The 23,867-nt window shown below is 46.4% G+C and overlaps 1 protein-coding gene across 1 annotated transcript in view; it reads right to left on the bottom strand.

Annotated features, from left to right (window-relative positions):
* Positions 1-492: 492 nt before the first annotated feature.
* The window catches only part of LOC139407098 (mannosyl-oligosaccharide 1,2-alpha-mannosidase IA-like), a 165,796-nt gene continuing 142,421 nt past the window's right edge, over positions 493-23,867 (bottom strand). The window contains exons 8-12 of the mRNA XM_071150494.1: positions 17,491-17,606; positions 15,396-15,615; positions 14,734-14,906; positions 11,751-11,866; positions 493-3,706 (exon numbers count right to left, since the gene is read on the bottom strand). Of these exons, the coding sequence (XP_071006595.1) occupies positions 3,574-3,706; positions 11,751-11,866; positions 14,734-14,906; positions 15,396-15,615; positions 17,491-17,606 (758 nt within the window). The 3' untranslated portion in view covers positions 493-3,573. The remainder of the gene's footprint in view (positions 3,707-11,750; positions 11,867-14,733; positions 14,907-15,395; positions 15,616-17,490; positions 17,607-23,867) is intronic.

Here is a 23,867-nt window from a genome sequence, read left to right as displayed (position 1 = left end):
TTATAAATACATTTGATTGATTGATTGATTTGTGGTTTTAGGCTGGGTTTCTGTAAATACTGACGACTGCAGATGTAAAAAGGGCATTATAAATACATTTGATTGATTGATTTGTGGTTTTAGGCTGGGTTTCTGTATAAACACTGTGACGACTGCAGATGTAAAAAGGGCGTTATAAATACATTTGATTGATTAACGACGCATACAACTACATGCAATAAGCATGTCTGAAGGTCAACACAAAGCAAGCAGAGTTGAAAGAGGAGCAATACATCAAACAATGTTTTGATGCTCTTCTGCCACCTAGTGGAGAACAGCTATACATACAGCTTCACTTGGAAGTGGTTTGGTATCCTCTCTCTTACAGTGCTGATAAAACATAGTGGTGAGAGCCCTGTACAGCCTCTGATTATCAGACACATTTGACCCATTGGAGGACTAATATCATTGATGTCAAGATTACATTTAAGAATGAAAACACCAAAAAGGCTATCTATTAAAAGATTGTTTTATTCACAATAGAAGTGTAACAAATATAGTTTATGAAAATTTTTGCTGCTCATTAACATCATTTCATCCATAAGTTCGTAAGATTTATATAAATGTAGAATGGAATATTTACATTTTAATATGAAAGAAACAAAAACAAACATAACAATTTCCCACAAAATTAAAATAACATTAACCCAAATAACCTATGTGCAATGGAATGATTATCAGCAATATTGTACAGTTTACATTTCTGAGGTTGTTTCACGAAACCATTAACAAGAGATTCACAAATAAAAGGCATTGTAATGCGAGAGATCGTCAACACAATATTCAACTGGAAATGAACAGCACGTCTTCTAGTCTGCATACTGAAAGAAAGAGGAAAATAATGTGTCATGTTTTCATTTTACAGCGACTTTACCGTTTTTCTGTATTCCTACGAGTCATCCCTTCTGCTCCCAAAAGCTGCAACAGTCGGGAGACACTTAGAGACTATTTATGCTTGATCTGACAACGTGGTCTGAGGCGCCATATGGATGGTGTGACGCAATTGCGGCGCCTCTGGAGGCACTCAGAGGCCAAAATGAGCTCCGTACCGCATCCCTGTGAGCCTCTCGAATTTTGTAACAATGCGGAAGGCTCTGTATAGCTCCGCATTGACATGATTGGTTGACGGTAGGGGAAGGCGGGAGGTCCTGTATAAACACAAACTCACTTCCTTGACAACAGCTCTGCACTGCTCTGCAAATCTCACAAAGTATGAACGCCCTGACTTCTGCAGAGGCTGTATCACTGTAAATGCTGCACGGCCAATGCAGATGTCGGATTGACTATGCAGCGCCTTTTAGGCTCTCAGAGACGGTGAATGCAGCAATGTCATATCTACAGTGTATAGTGAGTGACACTCTCTTCCCTGGAGCCTGAATGGCTGCCATAATTAACTAGGTGGAGGGGGATCTCAACGTATATGGACATTAATATTGCTTCCTCCAGTAAGGTAAACAGGGATTACTTTGACTTTTTAAAGAACAGTAGAGAAAGCCGAGGTTGCCCTGCTGGCGTTTCAATAGGAGGCCTGGAAGAGTGTAGCTCCGGCAGGTGGCGGATATCAGTGAGGCTTCTTAAACCTCTGCTCTATTTTCTAGCGTCAGAATATGACTTCAAAAAAAGATGAAGGCCTCTTGATCGTACCCCATCTATTTCCCAATAAGATGTATGGGGAGACATTTTAGGAACATCAGCGCCCCCTGTCTGTGAAAGTACACAGCAGAAGAACAGAACTGTTTGACTACGGTTTCCTACAAACACACTCCTCTCTCTCTCTAACGTCCATGTCTGAGTGTCCATAAACTTCCATGGTCATGAGTGTGTGTAGTGTGAATGTCTATGTGTCCCGTATGTGACCATTTCAATCTATTGGTCCTCTTTTCTCTATACAGTATTCAGCATGTTTACATGTTCATATGCGAGTGGATTTCATCCAGTGTAGTGAACAGAGAACCTTACTTGCATCTTCTCATTGCATGTCAACACAACTAAACAACTCCTCTTGTGCTTCCTCTTATTCTCCTGAACGGACTAACAGCTTCTTCTGATGGGTACCACGACACATTCCTTCAGCATTTTGTGCTTTCCAGAAGAAAGGAATCAACAAACAAATCAACAAATTAAGAACAACGAAGGCAAAATAATCTTAAACATCACATTTGATGGTACATTCATTCATATGATGCATTCGTTCCATATGATTGACTACCAAGCTCTTGGTCCGACTCTGCCCTGGTCTCCCCCAACTCCCAAATAATCCACAACACAGTGCCCTCGCTCTCCACAGTGCCACCTAGGGGCCTGATCCCAAACCTTCCTTCCAATGTACTACGGAATAAATTATCAGCATAGCAACTATTTTACATCACATGGGATTCATTGTCGTTACCACCTCTAATAAAGAAAAAACAAAAACACACTGCAACTTTGTCGATTTAAGAACAAAGGAACATGTTGATGGGGGTTGGGAAATGAAGTGAGCTCTGACAAACTGACTAGACTGAATGAATTGATGACATGTTGATAGAAGGGATGAACTCTACTTTCCCAACACGTTTCATATTTCAGGAAGAAGGGACCAAGCTAAACGGTAAATGTGTCCACTTCATTAACTGAGAGGTTGTCCTCACCGCAGGTCTTTTCCCTGTGACTTCATCCCCTTTATAAACCTACTGTGACCTGCTACACTCAAATGACTGGAGGACTGGACTGTTGTAGTACTGGTTGTCCAAAACTAGATGGCAGTGTGGTAAAGGTGATAAAACCTTCAGCCAATGCCACCTGGACCGTCTGCTAACTACCAGACTACCTGTATAAATAAAAGCCTTGCAATTTGCCTGAACTGCTTATTCGATAGACTATTTCAGACAGAAAGGCACTATTTTGACTGTATTTCAGCTATAGAGCAGGTGAGAATCAAGCTCTGGGTCTTTAACAGAAATACACCTAAATGGTCCATTGTTTAAGTGCGACTAAAATCATATTTACGATAAGAACAACCCAAATCCGATAATATGTTGATTGACATAAAATCTGTTTTCAGTCACACCCACAATCACATACCCGAAATACATGGAAAGAAAGAAAATGATAAAGCTGTATTCAAATCAGTATGGCTTTTTTTGAGTGATGGTGAATCTTACAGCGTAGTAGTGTCCTGTTCTCCTCATAGAGGAGGGTAAATCCTACAGCCTCTACAGCACTGGGAGGGGAGGGCAGCATGCAGACTGATTGTTATCTCTACACGATGACAAGACAAGCACTCATGGACGAGGTGGTTCTGAGTGGTGGTTCCCAGTCCCCAGTAGAGGGCAGTCTGGGTCAGGAGAGGCAGGCAGCCCGGTCCGGTTCCATCTGGTTTGATCATGGACTCAAAAACAGGAGTGAGTCCAGTCTACCAGGGGAGTGACCTGCCGGGGTGAGCTCCACCCACAGTGGGGGAGGAGTAAAATAGACAGCCCCGCCCACTGCTCAGAGAGGGAGGGGATAGAGGAGTTCCGAGATGGGTGGAGTCAGGTCAGGGGGTGGTCCACTCTATTCCAGCTGGTTGGGCTTGTCTGTGTCCGTCATCTCCTTCTTGATGACAGGGAGGGGGTGGGCCTCTGTGTTGAACACCCAGTGCTCGAAAGGAAGATGGTCGTCATCAGAGAACAGCAGGAACAGATATCTGAGGGAAGGAGAGCGAGACTCAGTTTAGTTCAAACACTAATTTCTGATCAACACGAGGCCTTAAGAGAACCCAGATATTTACATCAACAACCTCCACTCCTAGTTGATGTCCATGAGTGCATCAGTCTGCGAGAACGTCCACTAGATGTCTGAGAGTGTCAGAGAGGACAGTGGAACGGTCTCACAAATCCCAAAACCAACTACGGGAACAAACAGTTCAGCAACTCTCCCATGCCAATATTTTCCCTGCCAAGCTTGGGGTGAGCCAAGCAAACAATGTAGAATGATAAATAAATTAAAACGACAAGACTCGAAACAATTTATGTTTCCTGCCGCCTGCCAAAAGCTATTGGGCTCGGCGTGAAGTCGCAAATCCAAAAAGTTGAGCCCAGCAGCAGCGGTTGGAGTGCAGGAGGGCCTATACCCTAAAAGTCCTTAATCAGGTGCAGATGTGACACTCGTTAAAATTTACAGACTATAAAATGGACAGGGATTGGATGACGCCACGCCCGCCCTGCATAGCCACGGTAACCTTGCGGGCGCCACTCCATTTCCAGAGTGAGGAGAAGCAGAGTAGTCTGAGCGATTAGTGTTTTTTTGAAATCTGTTCGGTTTCATTATTAAAAATCCTATGATGGTGATGACAGCCGATTACTATTCACTTTAATGAAATATTTCTGATGTTGTGTATCTTACATTTGTTTTATTTGGTGGCTATGTTTTCATTCCAAGTCATCATCTCATCTCTATAGAGCTGCTGCCTGTGCCGCCTGACAAAGTCACCATTTTAGTAGTTCTTCAATGTAAATAAGGCACTTTTATGACTGCTGAATATCAACTATCAAATCACTTAGATCATGTATGTTCAGGTAGAGATACCGCGAAGCAACAGCTGCTCTCGATATCACCTCATGACTGCGCATTCTTGTGCCTCTTCCGTAGATGCGCAATGGATTATGGCCATTGTAGTTCATTACCACGCTTTATGCGCTAAACTATGTAGAATACAGGCCCAATATTCTAATTAGTTTAGCGCATAAACTATGTAGAAACTACAACGGTCACGCCCTGGCCATAGAGGCTTATATTCTCTACCTTGGTTAGGCCAGGGTGTGAATAGGGTGGGCATTCTAGTTTCTTTATTTATATGTTTTCTATTTCTTTGTTTTTTGCCGAGTGTGGTTCCCAATCAGAGGCAGCTGTTTATCGTTGTCTCTGATTGGGGATCACATATAAGTAGTCATTCCCTTTGGTTTTTGTGGGATCTTGTTTTTTGTTAGCTCTGTGAAGCCTGCAGAACGTGACGTTCGTTATTATTTTGTTTGGTGTTCTGAGTAAACAAAGAATCATGAACACTTACCCCGCTGCACCTTGGTTTCCTTCCGACGACAAACGTTACAGAAGATCCCACCACAAACGGACCAAGCAGCGTGGTCAGGAGGACTGGACATGGGAGAACATCCTGGATGGCAAAAGATCCTGAACATGGGAGGAGATCCTGGCCAGAAGGAATCGCCTCCCATGGGAACAGGTGGAAGCAGCGAGGGAGTCACGGCAACGAAGCAAGCACGAGAGGCAGCCCCCAAAAAGTTTTTGGGGGGGCACACGGGGAGATTGGCGGAGTCAGGTTGTAGACCTGAGCCAACTCCCCGTGCTTACCGTGGGGAGAGAATGACTGGTCAAGCACCGTGTTATCCGGTTCTGCGCAGCCACAGCCCAGTGCGCTCTGTGCAAGCTCCCCGCAGTGGCCGTGCTAGAGTGGGCATTCAGCCAGGACGGACTGTGCCGGCTCAGCGTTCCTGACCTCCAGTGCGTCCCGGGTTATCCTGCGCTAGCTCTACGCACGGTGTCCCCGGTTCGCCAGCAAAGCCCAGTGCGGCCTGTTCCAGCTCCCCGCACTTGCAGGGCTAAGAGGTGTATCCAGCCAGGACGAGTTATGACAGCTCTGCGCTCCAGACCTCCGGTGCGCCTCCACGGCCCAGTGTGTCCTGCGCTGGCTCTACGCACTATGCCTCCAGTGCGCCGTCATAGCCCAGTGTGTCCTGTGCCAGCTCTCCACACTCACCGAGCTAGAGTGGGTATCCAGCCAGGACGTGTTGTGGCAGCTCCACTCACTAGGCTGCCAGTACGTCTCCTCAGTCGGTGAGACCTGTTCCACGTTCGAAGTCTCCAGTGATGATCCATGGCACGGAGCCTCCAGTGATGATCCATGGCACGGAGCCTCCAGTGATGATCCATGGCACGGAGCCTCCAGTGATGATCCATGGCACGGAGCCTCCAGTGATGATCCATGGCACGGAGCCTCCAGTGATGATACATGGCACGGAGCCTCCAGTGATGATACATGGCACGGAGCCTCCAGTGATGATACATGGCACGGAGCCTCCAGTGATGATACAAGGCACGGAGCCTCCAGTGATGATCCATGGCACGGAGCCTCCAGTGATGATACATGGCACGGAGCCTCCAGTGATGATACAAGGCACGGAGCCTCCAGTGATGATCCATGGCACGGAGCCTCCAGTGATGATCCATGGCACGGAGCCTCCAGTGATGATCCATGGCACGGAGCCTCCAGTGATGATCCATGGCACGGAGCCTCCAGCGATGATCCATGGCACGGAGCCTCCAGCGATGATCCATGGCACGGAGCCTCCAGCGATGATCCATGGCACGGAGCCTCCAGTGATGATCCATGGCACGGAGCCTCCAGTGATGATCCATGGCACGGAGCCTCCAGTGATGATACAAGGCACGGAGCCTCCAGTGATGATACATGGCACAAAGCTTCCAGCGACAGTCCCCGGTCCGGAGCCTGCAGCGACGATCCCCGGTCCGGAGCCTACAGCGACGGTCCCCAGTCCGGAGCCTACAGCGACGGTCCCCAGTCCGGAGCCTACAGCGACGGTCCCCAGTCCGGAGCCTCCGGTGGTCTGGTTTCTCCGGCGATGATCTGCGGCCCGGTTCCTACAGTGAAGGTCCATGCACCAGGGCCGCCATCAAAGCAAAGGGATCTGCGGGCGGAGGGGGATCTACGTCCCGCACCGGAGCCGCCGCCGTGAAGAGATGCCCACCCGGACCCTCCCCTTTAGAGTCAGGTTTTGCGGCCGGAGTCCGCACTTTTTTTGGGGGGGGGGGGGGGTACTGTCACGCCCTGGCCATAAAGGCTTTTATTCTCTACTTTGGTAGCCTGCAGAACGTGACGTTCGTTATTATTTTCTTGTGTTTGTTTGGTGTTCTGAGTAATTAAAGAATCATGAACACTTACCACGCTGCACCTTGGTCTCCTTTCCGACGACAAACGTTACAACAACTCCCTACTACATCGCATAGTTCAGGCTGGATCTGATTGATCTCTAGAGAAACTGTGCAATTTGCGTATTGAGCTCACGGAAGAAAAAAAACTAACTTGAATTCAAATAATTAACTGACATCAGTCAATTAGTTGTTTATAAAAAAATAAATAAATGAGTACTTCAGTCACTAATGACACACTGCTGGTCAACAGTCAAATTCCCCTCGCACCAGCCCCCAGTGTTCTCAGAACCCAAAGCCTAATTTCACTACACTAGGAATGTGTAGTAAGACACAACTAACTCATTAAGTCATAGCAGCATAGCATCCTTCTTTATTTTTATTTTGTTGTTGTTGTATTTTACCCCCTTTTTCGCCCCAATTTCGATCTTGTCTCATCGCTACAACTCCCCAACGGGCTTGGGAGGTGAAGGTCAAGTCATGCATCCTCCGAAACATGACCCGCAAAACCGCGCTTCTTAACACCCGCCCGCTTAACCCGGAAGCCAGCCGCACCAATGTGTCGGAGGAAACACCGTTCACCTTACGACCGGATGTCAGCCTGCAGACGACCGGATGTCAGCCTGCAGGCGCCCGGCCCGCCACAAGGAGTCGCTAGTGTGACGAGCCAAGTAAAGCAAACAGCCAGACATACAGCTTTACATTTAGTCATTACTGCTAATTTGACCTCACGCAAAGGCAGGAGAACCCTGGCCAGGAGGCTGAGAGAGAGATGGAGAGAGGGAGAAGAGCGATGGAGAGAGGGAGAAGAGCAATGGAGAGAAGGAGGAGAGCGATGGAGAGAGGGAGGAAAGCGATGGAGAGAGGGAGGAAAGCGATGGAGAGAGGGAGGAAAGCGATGGAGAGAGGGAGGAAAGCGATGGAGAGAGGGAGGAAAGCGATGGAGAGAGGGAGGAAAGCGATGGAGAGGGGGAGGAAAGCGATGGAGATAGGGAGGAGAGAAAGGGGATTCAGGAAGAAAGAGGGCAAGACAGAAAGAGGTAAAGAGAGGGAGAAAGTAGGAAGAAAGGGAGAGCCAGAGCCTAAAAGATGGATTTTGCAAGCATTAGTAAACGAGTCATTTGGGGAGTCCTGGCATTTGGAGAGACCCTATTCGCAAAATTGCAGCACTTTCCAACACCATTAAATGAAATGCTAGAGAAGTTTAACAGCTCTATTAGGTGGCAGGACTCACACAGCATTTCATATAAGCATCAGTCAGAGAGGCAGATTAGCCCAGGTGTTTGGGGGTTTGGGCAAAAAAAGGAAAAATAACACCAAAATCAAAGTTCCACAGAGTTGTTTACTGCACAGAAGGAGGGAAACGGGCACGTATTTGTTACTGTTGCTGCTGTGGTTGTTAACTGTTACAGCAAGACGTCCTCACTTACCTCTCTTGGATCCTTTCTCTCCCAACCTTGAACCTGTATTTTTTTCCTGTCTCCCCCAGGTCTCTACCTCTTTCCAGCTTTCTCGCTCTTCATCTTCCTACCTCTTTCCATTTCCTTCTCTCCCTCTCTCCTGCGTGCAGCTTGGTGTTCTGTCAGTCATGGTGACGTGGCTGTCCTTACAGCCCCTAGCCCCCAGAGCAGAGCAGAGCAGTGTGGGGACACAGAGCAGGGACAAAGAGCCTGTGACCTCTTTATAAGGTCACACCAGTGCTTTGACAAGGCTCCCCCAAGAGGAGCAAAACAACACCACTGATACGCCATAGAAACCATAGGGGGGGGGGGTGAAATCTCTCTCAGACCAGGATTAGACTGGACAATAGACAGAGAGACCCATCTATACGCCGGTAAGAGATATGTTACAATGAGCCTATCTCACTGGACCCACATTATATGGTCTGTCTAACCCCCCAGGCATTGCGCTATTATCAATAGTGAACGAGAGAGAGTATAAGGGCTCAGTAAAAGCAGTCTGCCTCCTCTTATCGGTCTCTGTGTGCGACTGCTGCTATCAATCTTGGAGAAGACTGCTGAGGTCCCTGTAGTACACTGCACACTGTGCTAGCAGAAGCCTGCCTGTCTGAGCCGGCCGTGACAAGACAATACACACAGGACGTCAGTTGTTTCTCCTCAGAGGCCAGCAGGCACAGCACAGACAGAGGTGAAGTGAGTGCTCAATGGGGGAAAGACATTCTACTTCTGATCTGTTTTGAAGTGTTCAAACAAACTGAATGTCAGGAAGCTGTCAGAGAACACAAAACACAGAGACGTGTCTGTTTTTTAGGGTGTGATGAAATACTAGAGCAGGTTTTTGGTGTCATGGAACAAAATGTAGGTGTGACTCTCTTTACCAGGAAAACATTGCCTGGATATAGACAATGTTCCTCTATATGGCCTTATAATCTCGGTTAACCTAGAACTAAAGTCTCACGTAAATAATCAGCTGCTCGATCAAGTTTTGGATCCATACGTGTTAAAGGGCAACTCCACCACTTTTTCAACCAAATTTGAATCATCTCCAGCACAATACTAGTGTCAACATATGTGAAAACGGTGCACTTCTAAGTTTTGTTGAAAAATATATCAAGTTAAAAAAAAGTTAGAAATGCCTTCTAGAACAAGTGAACTTTCAGGTGCCTTAATAACAAACTTGTATGTCATTTGTAAATACGAATATAATTGTTCAATTACGAGCCTAGTTGGTTTAGCCACAGACAAAGACCGGGACCTTCCCACTAGCCATGATTGGCTGAGATAATGGATGGGCTGGACATGCCTAGAAATGAGTTTGGATTGGTCTGCCATGTAGCACACTTCTGTCTATAACATGAGCTACTCAATATGTGTAGGTAATCTTTATTAAACACAGCTTTTTAACAATATCATGAAGAACTGCAAAAGTGTTGCTAATGCTCTACACTTTCTGGAGGACCGAGTTTTGAAATAAGTGGAATGCCCGGTTGAAGCAGAGTATGATAGCTAAGGAGATGGAGAAAATTCTAGCGTTTGATTGCAAATATGCGGAGGGAGTCAAAAAGAGAACACACAGAAGGCTGTTGTATAAAACACCTGTCTCCGGATTTCATCTTCAAACTAAGGGAAACCATGGCATCCGTGACAGAGGGAGAAGCTACATTTCACATATTATACGTTTCAAATGTTGTCAGAAAGTTGTTTTCATTGCAAGTTAAAGTGTACTGTTAGCTAGCTAACGTTAGCTGGCTGGCTCGCTAGCCAAAGTTGCGTGTTCGATTTGTGTAGTAATATTATTCGTATCTCAGAGCCATTAGCATTACTAGTTATAGCCCAATATTATCTAACTAGCTAACATGGAACCTAGTTGGTTAGCTTTAGCTACAGATTCATGCAGGGTAGTAACGTTATGAGTTGGGATTATGGTTCATTGTTTAACTAACTGCATGTCTAAACAAAATACTCCACTATGCAAGCAATCATTTCCCTGTACCGTTTACACCTTCTGTATCCTGTGCATGTGACAAATAAACATTGATAGTATTTGATATAGTGTGTTTTTACCAGAGACGGTAATGTGAAGAACAACATGACCTGCACCAAAGTCAAATTAGGATACAACGTTAGGCCAATGAGACAGTGTCCAAGTTGTAAAATTCTCCAGTAGAATGTCCTGCTTTTAGTTGCTTTTAGTTACCTGTTTTTCTAGATAAACAGATACTAAATACATTTTTAAACAGACAGGTTTATGCAGCCTGTCGTTTTTGTGTTAATACTTTTTCATAACGACAAAGATAAGTTTGATGTCGGACGACAACAAAATGTTCATGATGTCACTGCGACAACTGTCTACAGACGTGCAGATTGACATAGACAAGACGTAAACCAGCCTTTAGTCTTGAAATCTTTGGTTGTTAAGTACACTATTGTATTCACTCTGTTTAGCACATTGCCTCACATGTGAATCCTTAAAGAGATGGGTGGGGCTAAGGCTTAAGAGGTTGTGAACAATGCTTAATGGGTGTAGACAAAGAAAAGCTCTCCAGTAGTTCAAGGGCCATTTTCTCAAAAGTGGGGTTACAAGTTTATCAACTTTCAAAGCAGAATTACTTTCCCTTAGTTCCTCAACTGTTGTGTATGATATACAATTTTCTAGCTCTATCTACTTTTTTTTTTGAAAGTATCTACTTTCATCCAATGTAAAAAACACAATTAAAAATGTTAATATATAAGACCGAATCGAGCTGGTCGGTCAAATATGTAGACACTGGTTTGGTGCTGGAGATGATGAATATGAGGTTGAAAAGTGGAAATATTGCCCATTAAGAGAGGAGATGAAGAGATGCTAAAACAAGGTGCGGAACTGGAACGAGGAGTTCTAACCTCTTAGCAAGTTACCCTCCCCTTCAAAAAACCGAAAGATGCGAACACCTGCGAAATCATGATTTGTCCAAATTGTCAAACACCTGAACAACTGCTTCTCTTTATCCACTGCATCCCATTTTGTCCCAACAGATTCTACGGTTCCAGTTATGTTTAGGTAGATCTGTCCAGGAGAGAATAATGGCCCTATAGGGAGGACAATTACTTCTAAACGTATGTGTCCATTATATTGTCAAACAAATCCAATACTATAATTATTCAAGGAACAGTTCTGGGGGGAGGACGTATGATGACAAGGATGCAAAAAAAAACAGATCGATTTTCTGACAAGATCGATTTTTATTCCTCTCTAATGGCAAGGCCAAAATGTCAATGCTATGTCTCCAGATGGCTCTTAGCAGAGTAAGTTGACAGTGTGTGTGTGTGTGTGTGTTAGCGCCTTACTTGAGTGTCTCTGCCAGGTAGAAGCTCTGCTGGACGTCGTCATGGTTGGGGCTGGAGGAGTAGACGTCTCTCACTCCACTGTAGCCTCCCTCCACACGACAGTGCTTCTCCAGAGCCTGAGAGACAGAAGGAAAGAGAGAGAGCGAAAAAGAGAGAGAACAGAATAGAGAGGGAGAAGAATGAGAGAACGGAGGGTGAAAAAGTGTTGAGTTGACTCTGTTTCTTATGGCAGGGTGTTGTAGAGGTATGCACGGTGGTGTTAGCTTGTTGTTGAACCAGCATATTTCCCTTCAGTGTGGCTGCTCTGCCTGCAGGTGGGGGGGAAGAGGAGAGGAGGCTGCATTAGGCAATATGACTCAGGGAGAAAATGGAGCTGAGGAGGATGGAGCTGGGGCTGCAGTGTTTACACATCCACCCTGGCTGAATGAGGGCTGAGGGCAGGAGGAGGAGTTATCTGCAGACAGGCAGAGAGGCAGGCAGGCAGGCAGGCTCCAGATCATATTTATGGCTAACACAAGGCCCATCAGAGGTAATATCATGTCATTAGTGGATACAACAGCATGGCTCTGGGATCTGAGCAATCAGCATTCAACATTACCACTGTTCTGATCTGTTGCCGCATAGCAATGAGAGAGAGAGAGGAGTGTATGGAGGAAGGAAGGAAGAGTCTCAAAGGTTTTAAAGACTACTGTACTCAGAACTAGCGGTGCGTAGACCTGACCATCACAATGAACAGGGGTCTGTTGGCGTACAGAGCCCTTTTCACTTTTTGGGCTCCCGAGTGGGGCAGCGATCTAAGGCACTTCACCTCAGTGCTAGAGGCGTCACTACAGACCCTGGTTTGATTCCAGGCTGTATCACAACCGGCCGTGATTGGGAGTCCCATAGGGTGGCGCACAATTGGCCCAGCGTCATCCGGGTTAGGGTAGGCCGTTATTGTAAGAACAAATTTGTTCTTAACCTTTTTGGGATAGGGGGCAGCATTTTCACTTTTGGATGAATAGCGTGCTCAGAGTGGACTGCCTCCTACTCTGTCCCAGATGCTAATATATGCATATTATTATTAGTATTGGATAGAAAACACTGAAGTTTCTAAAACTGTTTGAATGATGTCTGGCGAAAACTTGAGAAAAATCCAACCAGGAAGTGGGAAATATGAGGTTTGTACTTTTTTAACTCAGCCCCCATTGAAGATACAGGGTGATATTCATTATGTTTCACTTCCCAAGGCTTCCACTAGATGTCAACAGTATTTAGAACCTGTTTTGAGGATTCTACTCTAAAGGAGGGGCTCATTGAGTGAGTGGTCTGGCAGAGTGCCACAGCCTCGGTCTGGCGCGCTCACGTGAAAGGTTCCACTTCATTTGTACAGACAAAGGAATTGTCCGGTTGGAACATTAATTAAGTTTTATGTTAAAAACATCCTAAAGATTGATGCCATACTTAGGTTGGCATGTTTCTACGGGCTGTAATGGAACTTTTTGAACTTTTTGTCCGACGTTCGGTGCGACCTGAACGCGCTTTTGGATTTGTTTACCAAACGCTCTAACAAAAGAAGATATTTGGACATAACTGATGGACATTATCGAACAAATCAAACATTTATGGTGGAACTGGGATTCCTGGGAGTGCATTCTGATGAAGATCAAAGGTAAGTGAATATTTAAAATGCTATTTTTGAGTAATGTTGACTACCCAATATATCTATGTATCTATCTATGTATCTTTATGGCTGCTTTGTTTTCTAAAGGCTGTACTCAGATTATTGCATGGTTTGCTTTCTCCGTAAAGTAAAAAAAATAAAAAATCTGACACAGCGGTTGCATTAAGGAGAAGTTTATCTAAAGTTCCATGTATAATAGTCATATCTTGAGGGCCTCCCGGGTGGCGCAGTGGTCTAGGGCACTGCATCGCAGTGCTCGCTGTGCCACCAGAGACTCTGGGTTCGCGCCAAGGCTCTGTCGCAGCCGGCCGCGACCAGGAGGTCCATGGTGTGACGCACAATTGGCCTAGCGTTGTCCGGGTTAGGAAGGGTTTGGCCGTAAGGGATATCCTTGTCTCATCGTGCACCAGTGACTCCTGTGGTGGGCTGGCCTCAGTGCGCTAACCAGGTCGCCAGGTGCACGGTGTTTCCTCTGACACATTGGTGCGGCTGGCTTCCGGGTTGGATGCGCGCTGTGTTAAGAAGCAGTGCGGCTTGGTTGGGTTGTGTTTCGGGGGACGCATGGCTTTCGACCTTCGTCTCTCCCGAGCCCGTACGGGAGTTGGAGCAATGAGACAAGATAGTAACTACTAACAATTGGATACAACGAAATTGGGGAGAAAAGGGGGTAAAAATAAAATACAAATAATAATAATAATAGTCGTATCTTTATCAATTTAGTTTCAGTTTAGAGTATTTCTGTAAATTGATGTGGCTCTCTCTAGAACGTAACGCGCCAATTTACAGATTTTTTTTATATAAATATGAACTTTATCAAACTTTATCAAACAATACATGTGTAACATGAAGTGTGATGAAGATCAAAGGTTAGTGATTCATTTTCTCTATTTCTGCTTTTTGTGACTCCTCTCTTTGGGTGGAAAAAATGACTGTGTTTTTCTGTGGCTTGGTGGTGACCTAACATAATCGTTTGTGGTGCTTTCGCTGTAAATCCTTTTTGAAATCAGACACTGTGGCTGGATTAACAATAATTGCATCTATAAAATGGTGTAAAATACTTGTATGCTTGAGGAATTTTAATTATGAGATTTTTGTCGTTTTGAATTTGGCGCCCTGCACTTTCACTGGCTGTTGCGGGGGTCCTAGACAGGTTAACTGACTTGTCTAGTTAAATAAAGGTCCAATAAAAAATGTTAAATTCACTGTCAAAGTTCTAAGAGGAAGAGTCTCTTCTCAGTGGAGTCTAGGAGGGGACAGGATGAAAACAAACATGACAGATAGGACTGTGGTGGGATAATTCTGAAGGATGATAGTTCTCACCTGCACAGCCTCCCAGCCCCACTCTCTGTACTTGGGGTCGTGGGTGAACCGCCACATGTACATGTAGGTCTCGATGACCTCAGGCCTCAGGATGAAGTACTTCTCGTTCTGCCGTGTGGCGATGGCCTCCACGCCACCGTCAAACCTGAACCCCTCTGGGCCCAACTTCAGGGCTGGAAGAGGGGGAAGCAAGGAAGAAGACAACATCGTGAAAAACTCCAACCAGATCTAGGAGAAGGTGATGAGCAAAACAAAAATTTATGAAAAAATAACTGAAGATTTTAACCTGGCTGGCACTACGCTCTACTTACCCAGCAGCCCCTCTGGCCTCAGAGAGAAAACAGGCTCAACGCTCATTAATCTTTCATTTCACACTGGCTTGCTCTAAAGAGGGGTGTGTGGGGTGTGTGTGTGTGTGTGAGAGAAAGAGTGAGTGTGAGCTGTGGTTGAGTCCTACACCTCCTTTTGTCTGGGCTTCAGAACTAATATCACCTCACCTGGGAGGAAGAGTTTCTTAGCCTACCCCTGCTGTAGAGGGAGAGGAAGAGTTTCTTAGCCTACCCCTGCTGTAGAGGGAGAGGAAGAGTTTCTTAGCCTACCCCTGTTGTAGAGGGAGACAGGGACACTGGTGTGGCCCAGATGAGGGGGTCAGTCAGACTCACTGGTGCGGGCGTAGGACTCGTGGCAGGTGCGGGCGATCTCTGCGGCCTGCTCCATCTGGTGACCCGTCTTGTCCTCGGGAGCTCCGTCGGCCCCCAGGGCGATCATGCCCCCGGCGAAGCACGTCAGGTGACCCATCTTGTGCTCCAGCAGGCCGCCCTTCCACTCAGCGATGTACGTCAGTCCACCGCTGGACTTCCTCATCAGACTGGTCTCGATGGCCTGGAGGACAATGACAAGAACGGCATACAGGTGAGCCGTCTATCCAACCCCAGTCCCAGACCGGGGCCCTTCCCACTACAAATGGAGTGGAACATGAATAAATACCACCCAAACAGCATTGTTAACCTTGATAAAACGGATGTTGTTTGAAAACCAGGGGTCCCAGCTGGTGGCCAGTATTATGTATTTGCTTGTGTGGCGTGGACACAGAACGCTGCTCCTATTTGTCCCTGGCTTTTACTGTAGACGGGAGGGCCACTTTATCCCGAGACATTATGGAATGGCGGGCTGCGTTTCATCCACGGCGAGACACGACACCAGGAGGATCACAAATGATTCAAAACGACAGCCTGTATCTCCCGCTAGCCACACAGCAGGTGTCCAATACAGTAAGATCACAACTGACAGACAACACACGGTTATTACACGGCCATTACCGATGAGAGAAATCCTGCCTTTTAACATATGGAATAAATATGTGCAGCGAGTCGACGGCAGCTTCAAACGCTATACTATCTCAGGTGCATCCTCTGATGCGCCTCGTTGTTCAGCGCTTCATTTGGCACATTTATTTTCATATTCATTGAGTTTGCTTTTCTCCTGCCGAGGGAAAACCCAAGAAAATGTAATATTGCAAATCTCCCGAAAGCAATTACATTTTTAAAAGATAATTCAGATCTGTGCTTTTGTAGTGTGTGACCCATCACGTAAATGGGGCCGTCTATATGCGGGTGGGCATTGCCTGGCGTGTTCCGCCACAGAAAATCAGCCGATTAATATTCTCCTAAACTGGTTATTTCATTTCCTTTGGTCTCTTTAAAAGGCAGCCTATATCCTGTTTAGCAACAGCCCAGCCTTTTCCTGCTGAGAAGAAATAAAAAAATCTCAGGCCATTTCCTTCAATCTCAGCCTCCGACTACTAGTGCTTCGAGAACAAACAGACCTGGACAGAGGCAGGCAGCGGCACATCTTGTTCAGCACTGGCTGCTTCGTTTCTCATGGGGGGGATAGAGAGCATATAGGCTGGGCCGGCGCTGAGGCGAGGATGCCAAGGAGCCATTAATAAGTGAACAGAGTCTGTTCCTAACCAGCTGCCTTTCAGGCTGTCTGACCCAAATGGAGGATGGCTTGGCGTGGCAATAGGGACCCTCTCGCTGTGGGTGACCTGCTTGTGGTGTCTCGCCCAGGTGGATGGCAGACAAGCGGGTTGGTAGGTAGGCAGTTGTGGTGGGGAAACAAGGCTGGCTGGGAGTGGAATGGAGGGAGGGTAATATCCTGGAGCAGTCTGGGTCCTTGTGGACCTCCGTACGGAGAACAACATTATTATCTCCAACAGGACAGGAGGCTTGGCTCTAATGAAACAGAGAATTTGGCTAGCAGCATTCAGAGCACATCTCACCAGACAGAGCTCTGAGTCTGGTTGACCCCCATCCACTGAAAGCTTCCTCCAACCCCACTTACACACTCCTCCAGCTTCTGTGGAGTGCGGTTAGTACTTCACACTCAGAGATAACCCCTGCCTGGCGTAGCACGTCTTGCTTTCACATAGCAACCCACACAACTGGTACTGATTTCCGACTCGGACTGTTCAGTCATTTAAGAACTCCAACTGTTGTTATCGCGTTGACAAAAGAAGCTTTCAATGGAGGTCAAAAGAGCCTTGTGAAAAGGTTTAGTCAGCGCTTCGGAATGCACGGGTACTGTAGCCATTAAATCTCAGTAGGAGAGAAGAAAGGATGAGGAGAGGAGACGAGAGTAGGAGAAGAGGAGCAGAGCGGAGGGGAAGATGGGATTGGAGTGGGGGAGAGGAGAGGAAAGGACAGGAGAGAAGAGAGGAGAGGTGTGTAGGCTAGGTAAGGTGTCTTGAGGGTTTACCTGCAGAGCGTCATAGTAGAGCTTCTTTCCCTCCTCGTCCGTCTTGTCTGACATCAGCCAAGCCTTGAGCAGGTACTCATAGAAGCTGTCTCCCAGGCCACCCACTGACACGTGATCTACAGGACAGAGACAACACGAAAGATTTGAGCGTCATGCTGGAGCCAGGCTTAATTTACCTATCTCATCTTGCCAGCAGCAGCCCTCCCTCCTCAGTGGCCTGCCTCACCTCAGGATGATGAATGGCGCAATGATGGCGGCCATCTCAGCACCCGAGGCTGTTTACACAGGAAGATGGCCCCTTAATACCTGCTCAGCCTCCGAACCTCAGTGACAAAGGGACATGTCTGGCATAGGCCTGGCCAAGGGGACGGGGACACCTTTTCAAACAGAGCCCAACAAAGCTACAGGAGTAATGGGATTAGTCTCCTTTGATGGCTGATGTATGGAAGATGTCTGCAAGGGGGAGATTGGCATTCTGATGAGTTTATCAGGTCCCCCCCCGGCACGTCCCCGGTCACTGTGTGAGAACCGACTGAGCTGTGCATGGAGCAGCAGCGATACCACAGCCGGGTATAAAAGAGAGACAGTCCCTGTGACAGTCAGTGAGGTGTAGGGCTGTGCCGGGTGATGTGCTCTCCTGTCCACTTCACTCTCTGTGAGGAATGAGTCTCCAGGGTCTGGGAGAGAGCCTCAGTCAAGCCAAGCCGCTGTTCATCATAGTGATTGTCATGCCCCCTCATACATATGTATATGTCATTAACAGCCAAAGCCTTGTTTGGGGATATAGATTAGACGTCAGCAGTAATAAAAGGGACAGAGCTCCAGGAAGAGTTTGTAGTGAAGTGTGGCCTTGCCCTCATAAGGACTGTATTTCCTTACTGACTGGGGTCAATGCCACAGAGGTTAACAGCAGGTCAGAGAGGGAACACAAGGTCAAGGATCTGATCATGGCTCTATCTGATTGACAAGGGACAGGGACAAATTAAACTGCCTGCGAACTCAGGACTCAGACATCACACTGTCTTGCAGCCCTGCAGTCTGATTGGACTGGAGATCTGATAGGATCTCGTTAATCTATCGTAGCATAAAAGAAACCCCTGACTGCTCAGTTCCCACCCAGTTTTCGTCAGGAAAGGAAGCTAGGTTGAAGGAGGGTCATGTAATTTGTAATCAATTAAAATGTCAGCATTTTGGGATTGACTTACTGAATTGGACGTTGGTCTCTCACTCACACACACACACACATACATACACACAGACACACACCGACTCATCCAACTCTGAATTCAAAGTCGGAAACTCTGGCATCTTTCGAAAGCTCCGACTTGAAGACCACTGAAGTCATGATTTGAGTTCCCAGTTCTCTTGAAAGCACCAAAAATCAACAAGCATGGCGTCGCACACATACTTAAGGACGACAACTCGTGAAAAGTTATTTTCACAATAATGTAAGGGTTTCTTGTTGATCCTAGGCTGTTTATCCTAGGCTGCCTGTCATTTCATATAAATCTGCTCCGGTCAACTGTAAGTGCAGTTATTGTGACGTGGAAACATCTAGGAGCAACAATGACTCAGCCGCGAAGTGGTAGGCCACAGAAGCTCACAGAACGGGACCGCCGAGTGCTGAAGCATGTAAAAATCATCTGTCCTCAGTTTCAACACTCACTACCGAGTTCCAAACTGCCTCTGGAAGCAACGTCAGCACAATAACTGTTTGTCGGGAGCTTCATGAAATGGGTTTCCATGGCCGAGCAGCCGCAGCAGCCTAAGATCACCATGGGTAATGCCAAGTGTTGGCTGGAGTGGTGTAAAGCGCGTCGCCATTGGACTCTGGAGCAGTGGAAACGCGTTCACTGGAGTGATGAATCACGCTTCACCATCTGGCAGTCCGACGGACGAATCCGGGTTTGGCGGATTGCCCCAATGCATAGTGCCAACCCCAAAGTTTGGTGGAGGAGGAAAAATGATCTGGGGCTGTTTTTCATGGTTCGCGCTAGGCCCCTTAGTTCCAGTGGACGGAAATCTTAACGCTACAGCATACTATGACATTCTAGACAATTCAGTGCTTCCAACTTTGTGGCAACAGTTTGGGAAAGGCCCTTTCCTGTTTCAGCATGACAATGCCCCTGTGCACAATGCAAAGTCCATACAGAAATGGTTTGTCGAGATCTGTGTGGAATAACTTGATTGGCCCGTAGAGCCTTGACCTCAAGCCCATCGTTCACCTTTGGGATGAATTGGAATGCCGATAACGAGCCAGGCCTAATCGCCCAACATCCGTGCCTGACCTCACTAATGCTCGAGGCTGAATGGAAGCAAGTCCCCGCAGCAATGTTCCAACATCTAGTGGAAAGCCTTCCCAGAAGAGTGGAGGCTGTTATAGCAGCAAAATGGGGGACCAACTCCATATTAATGCCCATGATTTTGGAATGAGATGTTCGACGAGCAGGTGTCCATATACTTTTGATCATGTTGTGTATCTAGCTAATATTTAGCGTCTTTGGCTCCACAACTCTAGTGCATCTCTTCCAGCTATTCACTGTGCAATAGGCTATAGGCTACGGATGCAAGACTCTCCGCTAGTCCTCTCGGAAGGCTACAAAATTCTATATTAGATGTATTTTTATACTAGACCTAATAGGCTTTCCGTGGAGAGAAGCAGGTTTGGTCTTGCTAATTGCTGAATGCCTACAGCGTAGAAAATGCACACCGGGGAAAGTTGCGGCTAGAGAGTGCATTACTGGCCAGTGATGATAACATTGTTGCACTGATGTATTGAATGATTGCACAGGATAGACAGTGATGTGCACAGTGAAAAAGAGCCAAGATAATTGACATCCATTAGAAAAATGGAAATCACTTACAAACCACTTGAGCAACAAGACAAGCAATGACATGGCAAGGCAAGCAATGACATGGCAAGACAAGCAATGACATGGCAAGACAAGCAATGACATGGCAAGACAAGACAAGCAATGACATGACATGGCAAGACAAGCAATGACATGGCAAGGCAAGACAAGCAATGACATGGCAAGACAAGCAATGACATGGCAAGGCAAGCCAAGCAATGACATGGCAAGACAAGCAATGACATGGCAAGACAAGCAATGACATGACATGGCAAGACAAGCAATGACATGACATGGCAAGACAAGCAATGACATGACATGGCAAGACAAGCAATGACATGGCAAGGCAAGACAAGCAATGACATGGCAAGGCAAGACAAGCAATGACATGGCAAGACAAGCAATGACATGGCAAGACAAGCCAAGCAATGACATGGCAAGACAAGCCAAGCAATGACATGACATGGCAAGACAAGCAATGACATGGCAAGACAAGCAATGACATGGCAAGACAAGCAATGACATGGCAAGACAAGACAAGCAATGACACGGCAAGACAAGCAATGACATGGCAAGACAAGGCAAGCAATGACATGGCAAGACAAGCAATGACATGGCAAGGCAAGCAATGACATGGCAAGACAAGCAATGACATGGCAAGACAAGACAAGCAATGACATGACATGGCAAGACAAGCAATGACATGGCAAGGCAAGACAAGCAATGACATGGCAAGGCAAGACAAGCAATGACATGGCAAGGCAAGACAAGCAATGACATGGCAAGCCAAGCAATGACATGGCAAGACAAGCAATGACATGGCAAGACAAGCAATGACATGGCAAGACAAGCAATGACATGGCAAGGCAAGCCAAGCAATGACATGGCAAGACAAGCAATGACATGGCAAGACAAGCAATGACATGGCAAGACAAGCAATGATATGGCAAGACAAGCAATGACATGGCAAGACAAGCCAAGCAATGACATGGCAAGACAAGCCAAGCAATGACATGACATGGCAAGACAAGCAATGACATGGCAAGACAAGCAATGACATGGCAAGACAAGACAAGCAATGACATGGCAAGACAAGGCAAGCAATGACATGGCAAGACAAGCAATGACATGGCAAGGCAAGCAATGACATGGCAAGACAAGCAATGACATGGCAAGACAAGACAAGCAATGACATGACATGGCAAGACAAGCAATGACATGGCAAGGCAAGACAAGCAATGACATGGCAAGGCAAGACAAGCAATGACATGGCAAGGCAAGACAAGCAATGACATGGCAAGACAAGACAAGCAATGACATGGCAAGACAAGCAATGACATGGCAAGGCAAGCCAAGCAATGACATGGCAAGACAAGCAATGACATGGCAAGACAAGCAATGACATGGCAAGACAAGCAATGACATGGCAAGGCAAGCCAAGCAATGACATGGCAAGACAAGCAATGACATGGCAAGACAAGCCAAGCAATGACATGGCAAGACAAGCAATGACATGGCAAGACAAGCCAAGCAATGACATGGCAAGACAAGACAAGCAATGACATGGCAAGACAAGCCAAGCAATGACATGGCAAGACAAGCCAAGCAATGACATGGCAAGACAAGCCAAGCAATGACATGGCAAGACAAGCCAAGCAATGACATGGCAAGACAAGCAATGACATGGCAAGGCAAGCAATGACATGGCAAGACAAGCAATGACATGGCAAGGCAAGCAATGACATGGCAAGACAAGCCAAGCAATGACATGGCAAGACAAGCCAAGCAATGACATGGCAAGACAAGCCAAGCAATGACATGGCAAGACAAGCCAAGCAATGACATGGCAAGACAAGCCAAGCAATGACATGGCAAGACAAGCAATGACATGGCAAGACAAGCAATGACATGGCAAGGCAAGCAATGACATGGCAAGACAAGCAATGACATGGCAAGGCAAGCAATGACATGGCAAGACAAGCAATGACATGGCAAGACAAGCAATGACATGGCAAGACAAGCAATGACATGGCAAGACAAGCAATGACATGGCAAGACAAGACAAGCAATGACATGGCAAGACAAGCAATGACATGGCAAGACAAGACACGCAATGACATGGCAAGACAAGCAATGACATGGCAAGACAAGCAATGACATGGCAAGGCAAGACAAGCAATGACATGGCAAGACAAGACACGCAATGACAAGACAAGACACGCAATGACATGGCAAGACAAGCAATGACATGGCAAGACAAGCAATGACATGGCAAGGCAAGCAATGACATGGCAAGACAAGCAATGACATGGCAAGACAAGACAAGCAATGACATGGCAAGACAAGCAATGACATGGCAAGGCAAGCAATGACATTGCAAGACAAGCAATGAAATGGCAAGACAAGCAACGACATGGCAAGACAAGCAATGACATGGCAAGACAAGCAATGACATGGCAAGGCAAGCAATGACATGGCAAGACAAGCAATGACATGGCAAGACAAGCAATGACATGGCAAGACAAGCAATGACATGGACAGCGATTTCAACCACTGATTTGATAGAATTTTAAACTGCAACATTTATAGCCTACTAATAAGGGATTTAATATTCCCTGCTATTTGGTTTTAATTACCATTTTGTAGGGGAGGTTAACGTGTTTTTTCCCCCAAACGCTCAGGGAAGTCCAGGTAAAATATTACCTCCATGTGCCCCCTTAATATACTGTAAATAACGTTCACTCCCTAAGGGTGGGATGTCCTCATGACTGTAAGCCATGTTATTGGTGTGATAGGATGACAGTCATGTCTGCGGTCTATGCCATTGGTTTGATGCGATGTCCGTCATGTCTGTGGGCCATGTCATAGGCTGCTCCACACATACAAGAAGATGTGACTGCCAGATACGTGGCTCTAAGGGACACTGTACTGATGGTTTGTATTTAAACATCAACTACAACAGCATCACCAGAGCTTTGATAGGCCGTCTGTACCTTGACAGAGAAACACTGAGAATGGAAAGACCTTTTCTATGACATCCCCCTCAGGTCTACTCTACCAGTAAATACAGATCACAAGTGACATTTATGTAAAATATCCTCAGGTGGCAAATGGTTCTTGTGCAAACCTGAAAAAAAAAAACGCTTTACATTTTTGTCACAGCCAACATTAGCATTCCTATACTTCAGGCTATTTGTCAATGGAGTTGTTTTTCTTCTACTTGGAAATTATTCTTCCAGCTAACACTGACCATGTAGACCACAAACACTTTTAGAGGTGCCTTTAGCAATGTTTGTCTTGGAACCTTCTCTGTGTTCTCTAAGGCTTGGTATGGCATTACTGGTGTAGTACAGCTACTTTCCCCTAGTCAGTCAGCAATTCACAGAGCCACTCTCTCCCTCACCTGGCTGGCTCCCATCAGAATAGCTACTTGTAATGATAATTATAATAATACTACTACACGGGACTTAAGAAGTGCTTTTTCAAAGACGTAGTACGTACGTACGTGATGTAGAGTCATCAAGA

This window comes from Oncorhynchus clarkii, chromosome 4, assembly GCF_045791955.1.
Source record: "Oncorhynchus clarkii lewisi isolate Uvic-CL-2024 chromosome 4, UVic_Ocla_1.0, whole genome shotgun sequence".
Classification (NCBI taxonomy): domain Eukaryota; kingdom Metazoa; phylum Chordata; class Actinopteri; order Salmoniformes; family Salmonidae; genus Oncorhynchus; species Oncorhynchus clarkii.
The sequence above is the reverse complement of the archived record's forward strand: the minus strand, read 5'-3'. Positions and strand labels throughout refer to the sequence as shown.